Source organism: Hemitrygon akajei, chromosome 1 (genome assembly GCF_048418815.1).
Source record: "Hemitrygon akajei chromosome 1, sHemAka1.3, whole genome shotgun sequence".
NCBI lineage: Eukaryota > Metazoa > Chordata > Chondrichthyes > Myliobatiformes > Dasyatidae > Hemitrygon > Hemitrygon akajei.
Window position 1 is genome coordinate 209,275,164 of NC_133124.1, and position 18,553 is coordinate 209,293,716.

Here is an 18,553-nt window from a genome sequence, read left to right on the forward strand (position 1 = left end):
TAGGCCTCAATGACTTTAAAACTATTTTGGTGTTTTAATGCAATTCGAGTAAGACAGTACAATATAGGGCTACCTTTATAAATCTCAAATCCAATTAATCCCATTAGTGGGCAATTCCTTTTTAACACAATTAAAGAAAATACTACCAAGACTGATAGCATGGGCTGCACAGTAGCATAGTTGTTAGCTATTGCAGCACCAACAACCCACGTTCAATTCCACCACTGTCTGTAAGGAGTCTGAACATCATCCCTGAGGTAAATTACAAACTCTGGGTGCCCATTTCCTCCCACATTCCAAGGGCATACGGGTGAGGGTTAGTAAGCTGTGGGCATGCATTGTTGGCAATGCAAATGTGACTACGCCCACCATATCCTTGGAAAGCATGTTGATTCTCAGTAGTCACCTGGTCAGACCCTCAGTGACCTCATACACCACTGCAAGTGCCACAAGGATCTTAAGGGTCTCGGCCTGAAACTTTAACTGTTCATTTCCTTCCTGCCGGGCTTCTCCAGCATTTTGTATGCAGTCAAGAATTCTAGAATATTCAGAATCTCTATTGTCTAGCAGTAATTTTAATTGCACATCATTAAGAGGAGCAACCAAGTGGGTGAACTATTCCTTCAACGGTCCACACAAACCATTGCTAGAAAACGGACAGCATTCCACTAATACAGAATGCTCCTAAAAGACAATCGCACTAAACTAAAATGAGCAGAAATATTGTACTACCCATCAAATTTCAAATACTAGAGACACGTCCCTTTGAACATCTTCCTGAAAGTTGTCTATTCTACCAGATTTCAACCAGTGGAGTCAATTCCTCTGTCCAACTGGATAATTCTTACTAGACATATTCCACTGGAAGAGGTTACAGAGTTGCACCTGCCCTTATTCAGATTAAAGACATCCATAAATCACGACATATAGGAGAATTAGGCCATTTGGCCCACTAAGTAATTTCCAGCATTCAATCATGGTTGATATATTATCTCTCTCACGCCCACCCATAACCTTTAATAACCTTTACAACCTATCAACCTCTGCATTAAATATATCCAATGACATGGCCTTCACAGACGTCTGTAGCAATGAATTCCATAGATTCGTCATCCTCTGGTTAAAAAAAAAGTTCCTCATCTCTTTAATAAAGGGACACCTTTCTATTCTGAGGCTGTCCCATGGTCCTAAACTAACCTAAACTTCCTCTCCACATCCACTCTAAGGTTTTCAACACTGGAGAGATTTCAATGAGATCCACCCACTCATTCTTCTGAATTCCCAGAACCATCATTTGCTCCTCAAATGTTAATCTCTTCATTCCTGGGATCATCCTCATGAATCTCCTCTGGACCCTCTCCAACGTCAGGGTATCGTTCAGAGTCAGACAGATGTATAGCACAGAAACAGGCCCTTCGGTCCGTGTAGTCTCTTGGATACGAGTTTCAAAACTGCTCACAATACTCCAAATGCAGTCTGACCAATGTCTTATAAAGCCTTGGCATCATATCCTTCCTTTTATATTACAGTCCTCTCAAATGAATGCTAACGTTGCATTTCCCTTCTTTCCAACTCAAACTGCAAGTTAACCTTTACTGAAACCTGCAATGGGACACCAAAGTCTATTTACACCGCCGATTTGTGAAGTTCTACTGTTTAGAAAACAGTCTATACCTTTATTCCCTCTACCAAAATGCACGATGATACACGTTCTTTCCTAAACCAGATTCCATTTGCCGCTTCTTTTTCCATTCTCCTAATCCATTCATTCTTTTGCAAACTTTCTGCTTCCTCAACATAGTCTGCCACCCACTATCTTTGTATCATCCACAAATTTAGACAACGCAAAAAAAATGACCCAACATCAATCCCCATGGAACACCCTGTGGTAGCCAACCACAAAAGGCTCTCTTTATTTCCACTCTTTGCCTTCTATTAACAATGCTGGAAGACTTAGTCCAAATCCCTTCCAAGATAGATTGTTCAAGAAAGTGCGCTAGAATCCTTACTGATCATCTTTGTCGACAATGGCCTTTGCAACATCTCAACAGCTGGGTATTTCGACAAGCCGACTTGACCCAAATGATAAACGTTATGCCAATACAATTTATTTTGGAATTTTAAATAAAATGCAAACTATTGTCACAACCACACTTTCCATGACCCAGCTACATTTGACAAAGATTTTGGTATCGCAACTTTGAATCAAATGGGCAACTTTGAATCAAATGGAACTATCGCTTGACTCTCATGAAATTTTGAGTGTATCCCGTAATCACTTTTCCCTATCATAATCAGGTTTATTATCACTGACATACATCAAAGAATTTGTTACTCTGTGGAAGCAGTACAGTGCAATACATATTATGAATTACAGTAATATTTCAAAAATAAAATGTGCAAAAAAGAGCAAGAATAGTGAAGTAGCGTTTGAGTTTCATGAACCTTTCAGAAATTTAAAGACAAAGAAGCTATTCCTGAAATGTTGAGTGTGCCTTTGGGCTCCTGTAATATCTCCCTGATTACAGTAATAAGAGTAGAGCATGCCCTGGATGCTGGGTGCCCTTAATGACAGATGACGCCTTTTTAAGGCATTGCCTTTTGATGAGTCCTTGATGGAGTGGAGGCTAGCGCCCATGATGGAGCTAGCTGAGTTTATATGCTTATACATATAAAAAAATCAGAGCTAGAAGTTTTTGTTTCAAGCCTCAAACCATTCTCTGGATTTGCGGTAAACCATTCTATCTGGTGTCAGACTGAGAAAAGTACAAATTGATCATCATCCGGGAATTTTGATATATTCAGATTAGGTATCTAGATCTGCACCATGTAGCTAAAATTCGTGTGATAAAACAATCAGTAAAAGCACCAATTAGTTCATTACTTGCACAACATAAATCTCTGCATATTGCAAAGCAAAACAAAATGAAATGGAAATACTTCAACGTAATCCCGATGGCAGATTATGAAGAAATCGCACAAATACTTAAAGTGAAATCATATTCTTGTATCTTTCACTGGAAAGTATCCTGCAAGATATTCAAATAGATGAGCACTCTAATCACTGATTATGTTTCCTCCTTTGCTCTGTGAAATTCAATCTAATCTTGTAAAATATCAATAAAGTTTGCTCCACAGACCAAGGTCCAAGGCTTGTAAAGACAAGACAAAGGCACCACCTCTACTTGTGTGCTTATGCAAGGATTTGTGGGTGAGGTTTTACAGGAGTTGTACAAACCTATAGAAAAGTTCTTTTGAACTGGTCTACTTGCATCAAGTGAAAATGGACTTGTGGGTATGTTTGCAAATACTGGGACTGTTGAAAATGAATGAATTTAAATACATCAGTCCTAGTTTACAATTGGGTTCTATCCCAGATGGCTGTTCACAATCCAAACAAGTCAGAAATGAACATAATCAGTTCATAGAAGAGGGTCACAGAAGCAGCTGTGATGGAAGAGCAAAGTGTGGGAAGAGGGTCAAAGCTGGTCTCGCTGTTTCAATGAGTGAACCTGCACAGCAACCCCAGCTCTGCTCAGTTTATTCCAACTCCTGATTGTTGCAGCCTGAGGGTGGGGAAAGGCAGCACAGGGAAATGTCCCATCCCCACCCTAGATACCTACAAACCTGCAACAACAAACAAGCCCAAACTCATCCATCCATCTGGTCTCCCATACAGGTAACCATAACCGAGGGTACACCGGTATTGTAGAACATCAGGTCATACTAATTTGAACTCAGTTCTTTCCAACAGCAAGCCAAAATGTATCTCCTGTACTATGAAGGATTAATAGCTAAGCATATTCCTAGAGAAGTTGCTAACAGTCAGACCACACAACTCATTCAATCGATGCAACAAGCATTGGAAAAAACTATAGAAAGTTGTTAACTCAGCGAGCTCCATCACAGGCACTAGCCTTTAGAGCAATGAGGACCCCTTCAAAAGGCGATGCCTCAAAAAGGTACCATCCATTATTAAAGCACTCTCCTTCACTCAGGACGTGCCCACTTTTCATTGTTACCATAGAGGTGGTACAGGAGCCTGAGAAGTCACACATTCAACATTCCAGGACAACTTCTTCCCCCATGCCTTCAGACTTCCGAATGAATAACAAAGAAGCCATGAAAACGACCTATCATTTTTCTTCTCTTTTTGCACTATTTAATTTTTTAATATATTCTTATTGTAATTTATTTTCTTTATTATGTAAAACTGCAGCGAAACAGCAAATCTCCAATGATATTAAACCTGATTCTGATAATGAGCTGCTGGAGGAACTCAGCAGCTCAAGCGGCATCTATAGAGGGAATTATGAGCTGAGACTCTTTGCCTGGATTGGATGCTACAACATGCAACAAACTGGACTGAGACACAACATTCAAAGACCCTTTTTTTAAAATCTTTCAGCCCTGGGATCAGCCAGCAAACTGGTATGTAACACTGCACGCATGGCACCGACACTGTATGCATGGCAGCACTGAAGTGAAAGAAATCATTGTAATGGGTAACAAAATGAATCATGATTGCACTCAATTCTTAAAACACTGGTAATCTTATTTGGCTCATGAAGCTCCCGCCACTGTTTAAAAGCACGACCTGACATGAGCAGAGTACCAGCGGAGGGCTGTTACAAAATGGGTTTACTGCTCCAGTTAACATGAACAATCCAACCTTGCTATTTACATCCGAACATCTCCCTTGCTGTCAAGATACAGTTTTTTCTCAAATCTACACTACTATGACAAACACTGAAACATGCTCAGAACACACAACTTGAAGCCAGGGGAACTTAGCAAACATACTAATGACTTCATGCAGAATTTAGAAGAGCACTGTTCTTACAGTTTAAATCTGATACATTCCCATATGCAGACTTAAACTAGTTCCTTATTCAATACACTTTAACACCTTTTAAACCACTGACAATTCTGTAATCAACAGAATGGTTTAATTTAATATCAGGTAATTTGTATACAGTACACAACCTGAAACTCTTGCTCTCCGCAGACATCCATGAAACAGAAGAAAACACCAAGGAATAAATGACAGAAAAACTTTAGAACCCCCTCCCTCCCATACATCAACCCTACCCCTCCCCTTCCTTGCTCCAGTAGGAAGCGTCAGCCTTCTTCAAGCAAGCAATAGTAAAGCCCCCAAAGAGCCCATGATCTAGGTCCATCAAAAGCTGCAGTCCATAACCCAGCACTTTGACATGCCACAGGCTCTTTCTCTCTTACTAACAACAAAGAACCCTTCCAGAGTGAGAGGAGACCAACACACAGCTTGTTCTTTCAATGTTACAGTCTACAGTGTCACTTATTCAAGTTCAACTGATTCGAGAACCCCCTCCCCAATCTCAAACATCTCAGAACTATGCAAAATACACTATTATCCAGGTCTGGAAATCAGTGACTTAGCAAGTTAAAGTTCACACAGATAGAATACTACATTTTTTCTGAATACAACTTACTGAAATCGGAATGACACTGCCTGGCATGTACAGAAATGAAAGGGCACTGGCCTTCAACAGCTCACTCATTACAAAAAAGAATTTGGCCCTTAAACTAGCTCAGAAGGTTTGCAGCAATCAGTGGGAATCACTTCCTAGAAGCTGTATGTACTTTTGCTGGACAGCAAATCAAAGTGACAGCAATGTGTTATTTCAATTAACTCAACCTATGCAAGGAGCAAATGCAAACAGCCATGACTGCAGGAGCAAGGAGTGCCGGAGTACCCACAGGAAGCACTTCAGTATACAGCTCAACTTCATCAGTTATAGGCCTACCACGTATCTCAACTACTAAACACACCTCAAACGCTTAAAGAACAAACATTAGCATCTGGATGATCTCTTACCTACACAATATCCATTCTCAGCTCACTACGGTACTTCCAAGCACATAATGCACGGATAAAAAGCGCACGAGCACACTCAACATTCAGCTTTTCACAATCATGTTAGTTCCCACAGCAATTCCTACATCATGTTCAGAATCTCGCAGATCACTTGCCGTCATCGAGTGCAAGAGAATGATACCGGGGGAGGGAGGGGGGCGGAAGAGAGAGAGAAGCTGCAACACACGCTCCAACCATTCAACAAGAGAGAGAGAAAAAAAATCACAGTCAAAAGGCACTAGAAGCAACTAGGGAGGGAGAGGGGAAATGCAAATTTGAATCGCTCTACCTTCTGCAACATCATCGTCTATAGCTCCTTTCACCTGCGAGAAACACCACTGGATGTCATTGCCACCACTTCCAACTCCTGAATGAATGGGAGAAAATGAAAATTAATGAAGTAGTATATTGCTGGAGAGGCGGAAGAGAGGGGAAACATGCATATCAGATGCTGGGGAGGGGTTGGGTGGGCGGGAGGAACACTCACAGGGCACCAGATCCTCCAAGCTTTACACAGGGGTGGGGGGGGGGAGGTTCAATGCAATTAAAATTAAATCAATAGGCAGGTCTGGGACGGAGGAGGGGAACTCCAGCAATTGCAGAATTGTGGTGGAGATGTTTCCTTCCAGACCCGGGCTGTTTGCCTGCCCTTTCAGCTTCAGTGCAGAGTCCGCAGGCCTAAAATGAGCTGACAGAGGGAGGGGAAGAGGTGCAGGCTGGAAAGCGATCCCGGCCAGGGGTTGGGGGGCAGGATGGAGAGGCGGGGAGAGTCCACCCACCCCCCCTCCCGCTGCCCTTTTATTTCACACTTCAAATTCTCACCTGCCATGGCGGAATCGGCTGGAAATGGAGGTCCTCTGTGTTAGCGCGGCGTCCGGTGATGTGGCCGAGGCCCGAGACTGAGAGGCCGGGCCGCACTTGGCAGAGGATGGCGGCGGATGGCGTTTCCCGATGGCGCTGAAGTCGCCTCCCCCCGCTCGCTGAGCCCGCCGCCGCCGGACACCCCCCTTCAAAATGGCGGCGCGCCCGCCCCGGCCATCTTACAGTGACGTCACTCCTCTCCACCCGGCGGGCGGGCGGGGCCAGAGCGGGAGCGAAGGGGCGGGGCTAGCGACAGCAGCAAGGCTCCCGCGCATGTGCAGTTCCAACTGGGTCTGAAGTTATTTGCCACCAAGTAAATACTGTACATACATTCATAAACATTCTATATAGTAAATCTATATGATGCATTATATATAAATTTAACGTATAATATATTTTATTTATTGAATCAAAGAACATAATAATAGTACATTTCATATTTTATTTAATTTTAATGCATCATAGTTCATTCATAATATATTAATACTTGGATTTTCAGAAATCCAAGTGCAAAATTGCACTCTGCAAAATTTGCTTTTCCACTCGATTTAGTGTCATCAGCAAACTTAGATACACTACACTTGGTCCCTTCTTCTAAATTGTTAATGTATATCATGACAATTGTGGGTCCAGCATCGACCCCTGCAGCACACCGCTCACCACTGATTGCCAAGTGGGGAAACACCCATATATCTTAACAAGTTAAGAGCCCATGGTATTAAAGGAAAGATACTAGCATGGATACAGCATTGTCCAATAGGCAGAAGGCAAAGAGTAGGAATAAGGAGAGCCTTTTCTGGTTGGCTGCCGGTGACTTGTGTTGTTCCATGGGGGCTGTGTTGGGACCACTTCTTTTTACGTTATATGTCAATGACTTGGTTGATGGAATTGATGGCTTTGTGGCCAAGTTTGCAGGTAAGCTCCAATGCCTTCTGTGCTCACTTTGACCACCAGAACATGGAGGAACCATTGCGCACTCCCATGTTTCCCAATGATCCTTTGCTCTTAGTATCTGAAAGTGACATGTAGTCTGCCTTCAAGAGCATGATTACAAGGATGACAAGGATGGAGTACCTGGATGAGTACTGACACGCTAGTGTGTTCACAGATATCTTCAACCTCTTCAAGCAGGCTTCAATCATACCAGTGCCGAAGAACGCTGTGCCTCGGTGACTATCACCCAGTGGCACTTCTATCTCCAGTGATGAGGTGTTTGGCGAGCCTGGTGTTGAAACTGAGCAGCTCCTTGGAACCATCCTATTTGCCAACCGGAGCAACAGGTCTACAGCAGATGCTATCTCCTTGGCTCTTCACAAAACCCTGGAACATCTGGACAGCAAAGATGCGTACATCAGGATGCACTTTGTCGTTTACAGCTCAGGACGTAATACCATCATCCCCTCAGAACTAATCAGTATACTCCAAGAACTGGGCCTCAATATCCCCTTGTGCAATTGGATCCTGGATTTCCTCAGTTCAGATTGGCAAAGAGATTCTCCATCAGCCCAGATGGACCACAAGGCTACTGCTTAGCCCCCTGCTCTACTCGCTTGATGACTATGTGGCTAAGTACAGATCCAACAACATATTCAAGTGTGCTGATGACACCACACTGCTGTGGGCTGAATCAAAGATGATGATGAATCAGCTTCCAGGAGAGAGATTGAAAATTTGGCTGAATGGTATCATAACAACAACCTCTCACTCAATGTTAATAAGACCTAGGAACTAATTGTAGACCAGGAGAGGGGAACTTATCTAAGAAAGGATGTGCTGCTTTGGAGAGGGTTCAAAGGAGATACACGAAAATGATTCTGGGATTGAAAGGCTTGTCATATGAGGAGCGTTTGATGGCTCTGCGCCTCTGTTCACTGGGGTTCAGAAGAATGAGGGCTGACCTCATTGAAAACTATCTAATGTTGAAAGGCCATGATAGAGTGGATGTGGAGAGGATGGTTCCTTTGGTGGGGGAGTTTAAAACCAGAGGACACAGACTCAGAATAGAGCGGCATCCTTTTGAAACATAAGAACGTAAAAAATAGGAACAGGAGTAGGCCATCTGGCCCATCAAACCTGCTCCGCCATTTAATAAGATCATGGCTGATCAGACCATGGACTCATCTCCACCTACCTCCCTTTTCCCATAACCCTTTATTCCTCTACTATGCAAAAATCTATCCAACCTTGTCTCAAATATACTTACTGAGGTAGCCTCCACTGCTTCATTGGGTAAAGAATTCCACAGATTCACCACTCTCTAGGAAAAGCAATTCCTCCTATCTCCATCCTAAATCTACTCCCCCGAATCTTGAGCCTAAGTCCCCTAGTTCTAGTTTCACTTACCAGTGAAAACAACTTTCCTGCCTCTATCTTATTGATCCCTTGCATAATTTTATATATTTCTTTAAGATCTCCTCTCGGTCTTCTGAATTCCAGCAAATACAATTCCAGGAGACTCAATCTCTGCTCAAAGTCTAACCCCCTCATCTCTGGAATCAACCTGGTGAACCGCCTCCAAAGCCAGTATATCTTTCCTCAAGTAAGGAGACCAGAAATGCACACAGTTCTCCAGACGTGGCCTCACCAGTACCCTGTACAATTGCCGCATAACCTCCCTGCTCTTAAATTCAATCCCTCTAGCAATGAAGGCCAACATTCCATTTGCCTTCTTGATAGCCTGCTGCACCTGCAAACCAACCCTATGTGATTCATACACAAGCATTCCCAAGTCCCCTGCATAGCATTTACCATTTAAATAATAATCTGATCTTGAACTTTTCCTTCCAAAGTGGATGACCTCACATTTACTAACATTGTACTCCATCAGCCAGACATTTGCCTACTCATTTAGCCTATCTATATCTGCCTGCAGACTCTCTGTATTCTCTGCAAAATTTGCTTTTCCACTCGATTTAGTGTCATCAGCAAACTTAGATACACTACACTTAGTCCCTTCTTCTAAATTGTTAATGTATATCATGACAATTGTGGGTCCAGCATCGACCCCTGCAGCACACCGCTCACCACTGATTGCCAACTGGGGAAACACCCATATATTCCAACTCCCTGCTTTCTATTGGTTAACCAATCGTCTATCCATGCTAATACATCACTCCCAACTCTACGCATTCTTATCTTATGGATAAGTCTTCTATATGGCACCTTATCGAATGCCTTCTGGAAATCCAAGTAAATAACGTCCATCTGTTCCCCTCTATCCACTGCGCTTGTTATATCCTTGAAGAACATCAGTAAGTTTGTCAAACAGGATCTACTTTTGCTGAATCCATTCTACATCTACCTGATGGATCCATTTCTTTCCAGATGCCTCACTATTTCTTCTTTAATGATTGCTTCAAGCATTTTCCCAACTATAGATGTTAGTCTAACTGGCCTATAGTTACCTGCCTTTTGCCTACATCCTTTTTTGAACAGCGGCATGAGATTCATCTTCTTCCAATCCGCTGGGACCTGCCCCAGAGTCCAGAGAATTTTGGTAAACTATCACCAAAGCCTCAACTATAACATCTGCCATTTCTTTCAGTACCCTAGGATGCATTCCATCAGGACCAGGGGACTTCTCTATCTTCAGGCCCACAAGTTTGCTCAGCACTACCTCTTTAGTGATAGCTCTTGTATCAAGGTCCTCTCCTCCCATCACATCCACAAAATCTCTCATTGGCATGTTAGACGTGTCCTCCGCAGTGAAAACCGACACAAAATAGTCATTCAAAGCCTTGGCCATTTCCTCATTATCCAATATCAATTCCCCCTTCTCGTCCTCCAAGGGACCTACATTCACTTTGGCTACCCTTTTCCACTTTATATAATTATAAAAACTTTTACAGTCTATTTTTATATTTTGTGCTAGTTTGCTTTCATAATCGACCTTCCCTTTCTTTATCGCTCGCTTCGTGGTTCTTTGTTGCTTTTTAAAGTTTTCCCAATCTTCCAGTTTCCCACTACTCTTGGCAACGTTGTACACATGAGCTTTTAGTTTGATGCCTTCCTTTATTTCCTCGGTTATCCATGGCTGGCTTTCTGCACCCATAATTTCTTTGCTTTTAACTGGAATATACTTTTGTTGAGCACCGTGAAAAATTCTCTTTGATAGTCTTCCACTGTTCCTCAACCATCCCACCGTACAGCCTGTGTTCCCAGTCTAACCTCATCCCGTTGTAGTCACTCTTGTTTAGGCATAATACACTGGTTTTAGATCGAACTATTGCACCCTCCATTTATATGAGAAACCTAATCATGCAGTGATCACTCTTTCCTAACTAAAAGATTGCTAATTTACCTGTCTCATTGCACAGGACCAGATTGAAGATAGCACGTTCCCTTGTAGGTTCAGTAACATACTGTTCAAAAAAGCCATCGCTGATGCATTCTATGAAGTCCTCCTCAAGAATGCCTTGACTAACTCGAGTCGCCCAATCTATGAGCAAGTTAAAGTCCCCCACAATAACTGCTGTTACATCCTTACACATTTCAGATATTTCTCGGTTTATTGCCAGTGTCAGTGTAATGTTATTATTCAGTGGCCGATAGACAACCCCCACCAGTGATTTTTTTCCTCTTTACTAATTCTAATCTCTACCCAGATAGATTCAACAATTTGCTCCTTAGATCTTAAATCATCTCTCACTATCACCCTGATCTCATCCTTAATTATGAATATTAAGCCACATCCCTTACATTCCTGCCAATCCTTCCGTATTACCCGATATCCTTGGATATATAATTCCCAGTCCTCTCCACCTTGCAACCATGTTTCTGTATTGGCTACTAAATCATATCCCTTTATACTGATTTGTGCCACAAGTTCACTGACCTTGTTACGAATGCTACGGGAATTCAGATAAAGTGCCTTTAAACTCTTTGTGCCTTTAAAATCTAGTAATCTTGGTCTCTTTTGAGCTTGACTTTTCTGCACTCCACCCTTACTTTTTTCTTTTTTAACTTTTGCTTTTACTTCATCTTTATCCACACGTCTCTTTTACTTTATCCATACTTCTCCAATCTGTTGAACCAGCCCCCCCCCCCCCCCGCTGTTTTGTTTAAAGCCCTATCCACAACGTTAGTTACTCAATTCGCCAGGATCCAGGTCCCATCATGATTCAGGTGGAGCCCGTCCCATCAGAACAGCTTCCTCCTTCCCCAATACTGGTGCCAGTTTCCCATGAATTCAAAACCCACTCCTCCCACACTAGTCCTTGAGCCACGCATATAACTCTTCTAAACCCTGTGCCAATTTGCATGTGGCTCAGGTAGAGATCCAGAGATTACCACCTTTTTGACTCCGCTTTTTCCTTAGCTGCTCAAATGCTCTTAGCAGAACCTCTTTCCTCAATGGAGATGAGGAGGAATTTCTTTAGCCAGAAAGTGATGAATCTGCGGAATTCGTTGCCACCGGTAGTTATGGAAGCCAAGCCTTTGGGAATATTTAAGGCAGAGGTTGATAGATTCGTGATTAGTCAGGGCATGAAGGGATACAGGAGAAGGGGGCAGATTGGAGCTGAGAGGGAAAATGGATCAGCCATGATGAAATGGCAGGGCAGACTTGATGGGCCAAATGGCCTAATTCTGCTTCTATATCTTACAATCTAATACACTTTCTGTGTTATATTTAATACAAATAATGCATAATTTATTTGGATTCATATGCCGTCAAAATTTGACATGTATGCCTATATTAATTCAAACTTCATATTGCTGGATAGCAATCATTCTCGAGTGCTGAATAAGGACAATCGGCTTCAGCTCACCCAGTCCATGCCAACCATCAACCACTACTTTACTCTGAAGTTGTTTATTCTGCTCAACCGTCAATTCACCCAGATTCTACCATCCACCTGCAACACTGGGCAAACGCCTTAGGCTAGGGTGCCGAAGAACTTTGCCCAGTACCGTAGTAATTTTATGTATTGCACGGTACTGCTGCCACAAAAAAAAATCACGACAAACGTGAGTGATGATAAACCTGATATGGGTCTCTATTGTGGACTGAGAGTGGGAAGGGGGTGGGGGAGGGAATCATGGTTGGGAAAAGCGGAAGGAAGGTGGGGAGGGAGCAGGAAGCATCAGAGAGATGTTCTATAATGATCAATAAATCAATTGTTTGGAATCAAATGAACATGCGTGGTGGTGTTTCAGGGCTGGGTGTGTCTGACCCCACCCCCCCAACTCCACCCCTGGCACTCCTCCCGCGGCACACCACCCTTGCCATTCCCAACATCCATTGCTCCCGCCAGATTTACAACCTGGCTCTCCATTCCACATTGACAAATACGGTACAGGATGGAAGTAAGCTGCAGAGAGTTGTAGAATTAATCAGCTCCATCATAGGCACCAGCCTCCCTAGCACCCAGGACATTGATACTCAGAAAGGACTCCCATCACCCAGGACACGTCCTCTTCTCATTGCTACCATCAGGAAGGAGGTACAGAAGCCTGAAATCACACTCAGTGATTCAGGAACAGCTTCTTCCTCTCTGCTGTCCAATTTATGAATGGACATTGAACCCATGAACACTGCCTTACTATTTTTTAATTTCTATTTTTGCACTACTTATTTGATTTAACTATTTAGTAAAACTCATACTGTAATTCACACTTTTTTTCTCTATGCTGGTGATATTAAACTGGATTCTGATTCTGGCAGTACTGTGTAAAAACCTGAGGCAGCCTAGCTATGTAAAGCATATTTTCCTACGACCATTGCACAGTTCTGTACATGGTTCGGGGCATTTTGCAGTGGACAGATAACCTACCAACCTGGAGGTTTCTATTATATGGGAGGAAACTAGAGTACACGGAGGAGCGCCCACACAGTCACGGGGGGATCGTGTGTGTAATCCACACAGCCAGCAGCTGAAGTGATCAAAACCAAGTCTCTGACATTGTGAAGCAGCAGCTCTACCAGCTGTGCCACCCTGCCACCCCATATGCTGAACGTGGGTTATGGAATCACCATTCTGTGGCCTCCCACTGACAACTCATGCCACCGGTTGCAGAAGGGTTGCCACTGAAAGTCCAACCCTATGTCCCAGTCATGAGAGGTAGAAATGGGTAACACCTGCCAACAGGGCACTGATGAAGCTGTATGGGCCAGTCCCCTGTACAGTGGATTACAGAGACATTGATGAGATCCAACCAGACCATCGACTTGGACGACGGAGATAGGAGGTCATCAATGGCCTATGCTCCACTGGGAGCTAAGGGTCCAAGAAGAAGAAAATTGCAAATGGGTGTGATGTCCTTTACTCATTCACATCTCTGTTTCACAACATGGTCACCAGCTATAGACATAGCCTTGCCTGAAAGGTCACCATTAAAAGATGACCCTGGCAAATGTTTTCACCTGTGGTTGACAAACCATCATGAACAGCTCAGAACATTGGGTTCCTAGGTGTGAACATCACAAATAGCCTGACCTGGTCCAACCACGTAGATGACGTGGACAAGAAAGTTTGCCAACACCTCTAGTTCCTTTGGAGGTAAATAAATCTGGCATATCCCCATCGACTCTGATTAATTTTTATCAATGCACCATAGAATGTCTCCTGTCTGGAAACAGGAGCATAGAATGTACCATAGAATGTTTCCAGTCTCCTGTCTGGAAACATACTGGTTTGGTATGGCAACTGCTCTGCGTGTGACTGCAAGAAACTGTGGACACAGCTCGGCACATCGGAGGAACGAGCTCCCCCGTCCATCGATTCTATCTATACTTCTCATTGCCTCTAAAAAGCAGCCAATGTAATCAAAGGATGCACCTACCGGGAACATTCTCTCTTCTCCCCTTTCCCTCTGGGCAGAAGATACAAAAACGTGAAAGTGCGTACAACCAGGACAGCTCTATTTATCAGACTCTTGGACAATAAGAATCAGAATCAGGTTTAATATCACCGGCATATGTTGTGAGATTTGTTGTTCTTGCGACACATTGCAATACTTAATAATGAAAACTATGAATTACAGTAAGCATATATTTATATGGGTTCAACATCCATCCGGAAATCTGATGGCAGAGGATTTCCCAGACCGTTGAGTGCGTGCTTTCAAGCTCCTGTACCTCTTCCCTGATGGTAGCAAGGAGAAGAGGGCACGTCCCGGGTGATGGAGCTCCTTAACGATGGGTACCGCCTTTTTTGAGGCTTTGCCTCTGGAAGGTGGCTTGGTTGCCATGGAGACGAGTGCCCACCATGCAGCAGACTGAGTTCACAGCTTTCTAGTTTATTTTGATCCTGTGCAGTGGCCACCACCACACTATACCAAATGGTGATTCGGCAAGTTAGCACCTTTCTGTGGCTTACTTCAATCCTGTGCCGTGCCTTCCCCCTACCACCTAACTGGTGGTGCAGCCAGTGAGAATGCTCTCTGCAGTACACCTGTAGACATTTGCAAGTGTTGCTGGTGACATAGCAAATCTCCTCAAACTCCTAATGAAATATAGCCACTGTTGTGCCTTTGTAGCTGCATTGATACTACTTTACTTTATTGTCGCCAAACAATTGATACTAGAGCGTACAATCATCGCAGCGATATTTGATTCTGTGCTTTGCGCTCCCTGGAGTACAAATCGATAGTAAATATAATAAAAATTTAAATTATGGATCATCAATAGAAAATAGAAAAGGGAAAGTAAGGTAGTGCAAAAAAACTGAGAGACAGGGCCGGATATCTGGAAAGTACGGCCCAGATCCGGGTCAGGATCCGTTCAGCAGTCTTATCACAGTTGGAAAGAAGCTGTTCCCAAATCTGGCTGTATGAGTCTTCAAGCTCCTGAACCTTCTCCCGGAGGGAAGAGGGACAAAAAGTGTGTTGGCTGGGTGGGTCGTGTCCTTGATTATCCTGGCAGCACTGCTCCGACAGCGTGCGGTGTAAAGTGAGTCCAAGGATGGAAGATTGGTTTGTGTGATGCGCTGGGCTGTGTTCACGATCTTCTGCAGCTTCTTCTGGTCTTGGACAGGACAACTTCCATACCAGGTTGTGATGCACCCTAGAAGAATGCTTTCTACAGTGCATCTATAAAAATTAGTGAGGGTTTAGGGGACAGGCCAAATTTCTTCAGCTTTCTCAGGAAGTAAAGGCGCTGGTGGGCCTTCTTGAGAGTGGACTCTGCTTGGTTAGACCAAGTCAGGTCATTTGTGATATTCACCCCGAGGAACTTAAAGCTTTTGACCTGTTCCACCTGCGCACCACCGATGCAGATGGGGCCGTGCGGTCCGCTACTCCTTCTGAAGTCAACAACCAATATGTTGAGCCTAGGATAGATCCTCAGAGATGTCAACACCCAGGAACTTGAAGTTGCTCACCCTTTCCACTGCTGACCCCTCACTGAGGACTCAGATGGACTTTTAACCTTATATCTACCTCATTATGATTTTGCAATTTACCGTTAAACTACACTGCCATTTTTCAGTAGATTTTACACTTCATTCTGCATCGTTATTGTTTTACCTTATTCAAACTTAATGTACCATGTAATGATTTGACCTCTGTAACAGCATGCAAGACAAGCTTTTCACTGCATCTTGGTACATGTGACAGTAATGAACTAAACCAAACCAACTTGCAATTGACAAATTCCCTGTTCCAAATCGTCTATTGCCTCCCAGTGAGTGGCATTGTCTGCAGTCGCCCATACGCTAGTCCTGATGTGACAAATAATCTGAGCAAACATCATTGTTGAAGTGCCAAACTTGTTCTTAAAATGGACAGAAGACTGTAAAACATAAGAGCAGAAGTAGGCCATTTGGCACATCGAGTCTGTTCTGCCATTTGATCACGGCTGATTCATATCCCTCTCGACTCCATTCTCCTGCCTTCTCCCCGTAACCTTTCACACTCTTTACTAACCAAGAACACGTCAACCTTCGCCTTAAATGCACTCAATGATCTGGCCTCCACAACCGCATTCCACAGACTCACCAGCTGAAGCTGTATAAGATGTCGGTGAGGCTGAATTTGGAGTATTACGTGCAGTTCTGGTCCTCCTCTGCCAGGAAGGATTTCAATAAGAAAGAGTGGAGAGAAAATTTACAAGGATGTTGCTGACACTTGAGGAGCTGATATGTAGGGAAACGTTGAATAGGTTAGGACTTTATTCCCTGGAGTGTAGGAGACTGAGGGGAGATCTTACAGAAGTGTGCACAATTCTGAGGGATACAGATAGGGTAAATGCAAGCAGGACTTCTTTCCCCCTGAGGTGGGGTGAGACTAAAACTAGAGGTCATGGGTTAAGGGTGAAAGGAGAATTATTTAAAGGGAACTTGAGGAGCAACTTCTTCACTCAGAGGGTGGTGTGAGTGTGGAATGAGCAGCCAGTAGAAGTGGTAGATGTGATTCAATTGAAGCATTTAGGAGAAGGTTGGACAGATACATGGATGAGACAAGGTATGAAAGGCTATGGTCCAGGTGCAGGTAGGTGGGACGAGGCAGAAAAAGTGGTTGACATTGAATAGATGGGCTGAAGGGCCTATTTCTGTGCTGTAACGCTCTAAGGCTCTCTGCCCTGTTTGCTGTCCGTGAAATAAACAAAATGCCTGCAAACCTGAGACATTTGACATCCAGTATTGTGAAAACCTAATGATCAGATCCTCACTCTTCACATGGTTACTCTCACTGGAGGAGTGATCACAGTCCGTGGCTCGTGGTTTGGCTGCAGTCGATGGATGGGCAGTGACCACACTCTCCCTGTCACTTGTAATGGTTTCCCTCAGTCGCAAGGCTAATGGAAGGTGGGGATCCACAGGGAGGCGATGGGTAGGTCAAGAGGGTGTGGGGACGTGAAGAGAAGAAGCAAATGTGGAGAACACCTTGATACCCCTGGGAGAAATGGAGGTGCCACCATTACCATTCCTTACTGCTTGCCAAGTGCTTCAGATTCATGCACAATTCTGAAATATCATCTCCAATCTTGTTGCCATTCCACACAACCTCTCAAATATTTAAGTGTTTTTATCACCTGAAGTCTCTCATGAACAGTTTTGCACTCCACAATGCTGATAGGAAGAGATCTGCATTTTGCTCCAATATCTTTAGTCTGATGACACATTCTCCATCTGCTTCTCCTGGCCCAGACCCGCAGCTCTCAATGGTCTCCTGCAACATAGATTTCACTATGACCTCATTATATCCGAATGTGCTTTGAAGACAGCAAGTTATTCTGACATTGGTGGGAAGAATAATGTTGGCATCTATTACTGAGGAAATGGAGCAGACCGTTTTGAAAATTAAAAAAAAAGCAGGAACAGAATCAGAAACAGGTTTAATATTACTGGCATATGCTGTGAAATGTGTTGTTTTGTAGCAGCAGTACAATACAATACATTGAAATAAAAAATATATATCATCATCATCATTCTGTGCCGTGTCATATGTTGTGGCCGATCATGGTCTCGACCATGATTAATCCTGGCAATTTTTTTCTACAGAAGTGGTTTGCCTTTGCCTTCTTCTGGTATGTGGTGTCTTTACAAGATGGCTGACCCCAGCCATTATCAATACTCTTCAGAGATTGTCTGCCTGCTGTCAGTGGTCGCATAACCAGGACTTGTGATATGCACCAGCTGCTCATATGACCATCCACCACCTGCTCCCATGACTTCATGTGACCCTGAAGTACACTCACACGCACAAACATATATATATATATATATATATATATATATAAAATAAGTAGTGCAAACATAAAGAGAATTTTTGAAAAATGAGGTGGTGTTCGTGGGTTAGTTTATTGACCTTTCAGAAATCCAATGGTGGAGGGGAAGAAGCTGTTCCTAAAACATT

The 18,553-nt window shown here is 43.4% G+C and overlaps 1 protein-coding gene across 1 annotated transcript in view; it reads right to left on the reverse strand.

Annotated features, from left to right (window-relative positions):
• LOC140734884 (serine/threonine-protein phosphatase 2A 55 kDa regulatory subunit B alpha isoform) overlaps positions 1-6,960 on the reverse strand; it is an 83,541-nt gene extending 76,581 nt beyond the window's left edge. Inside the window, exons 1-2 of the mRNA XM_073059541.1 lie at positions 6,719-6,960; positions 6,186-6,263 (exon numbers count right to left, since the gene is read on the reverse strand). Of these exons, the coding sequence (XP_072915642.1) occupies positions 6,186-6,263; positions 6,719-6,725 (85 nt within the window). The 5' untranslated portion in view covers positions 6,726-6,960. The remainder of the gene's footprint in view (positions 1-6,185; positions 6,264-6,718) is intronic.
• Between the last annotated feature and the right edge of the window lie 11,593 nt (positions 6,961-18,553).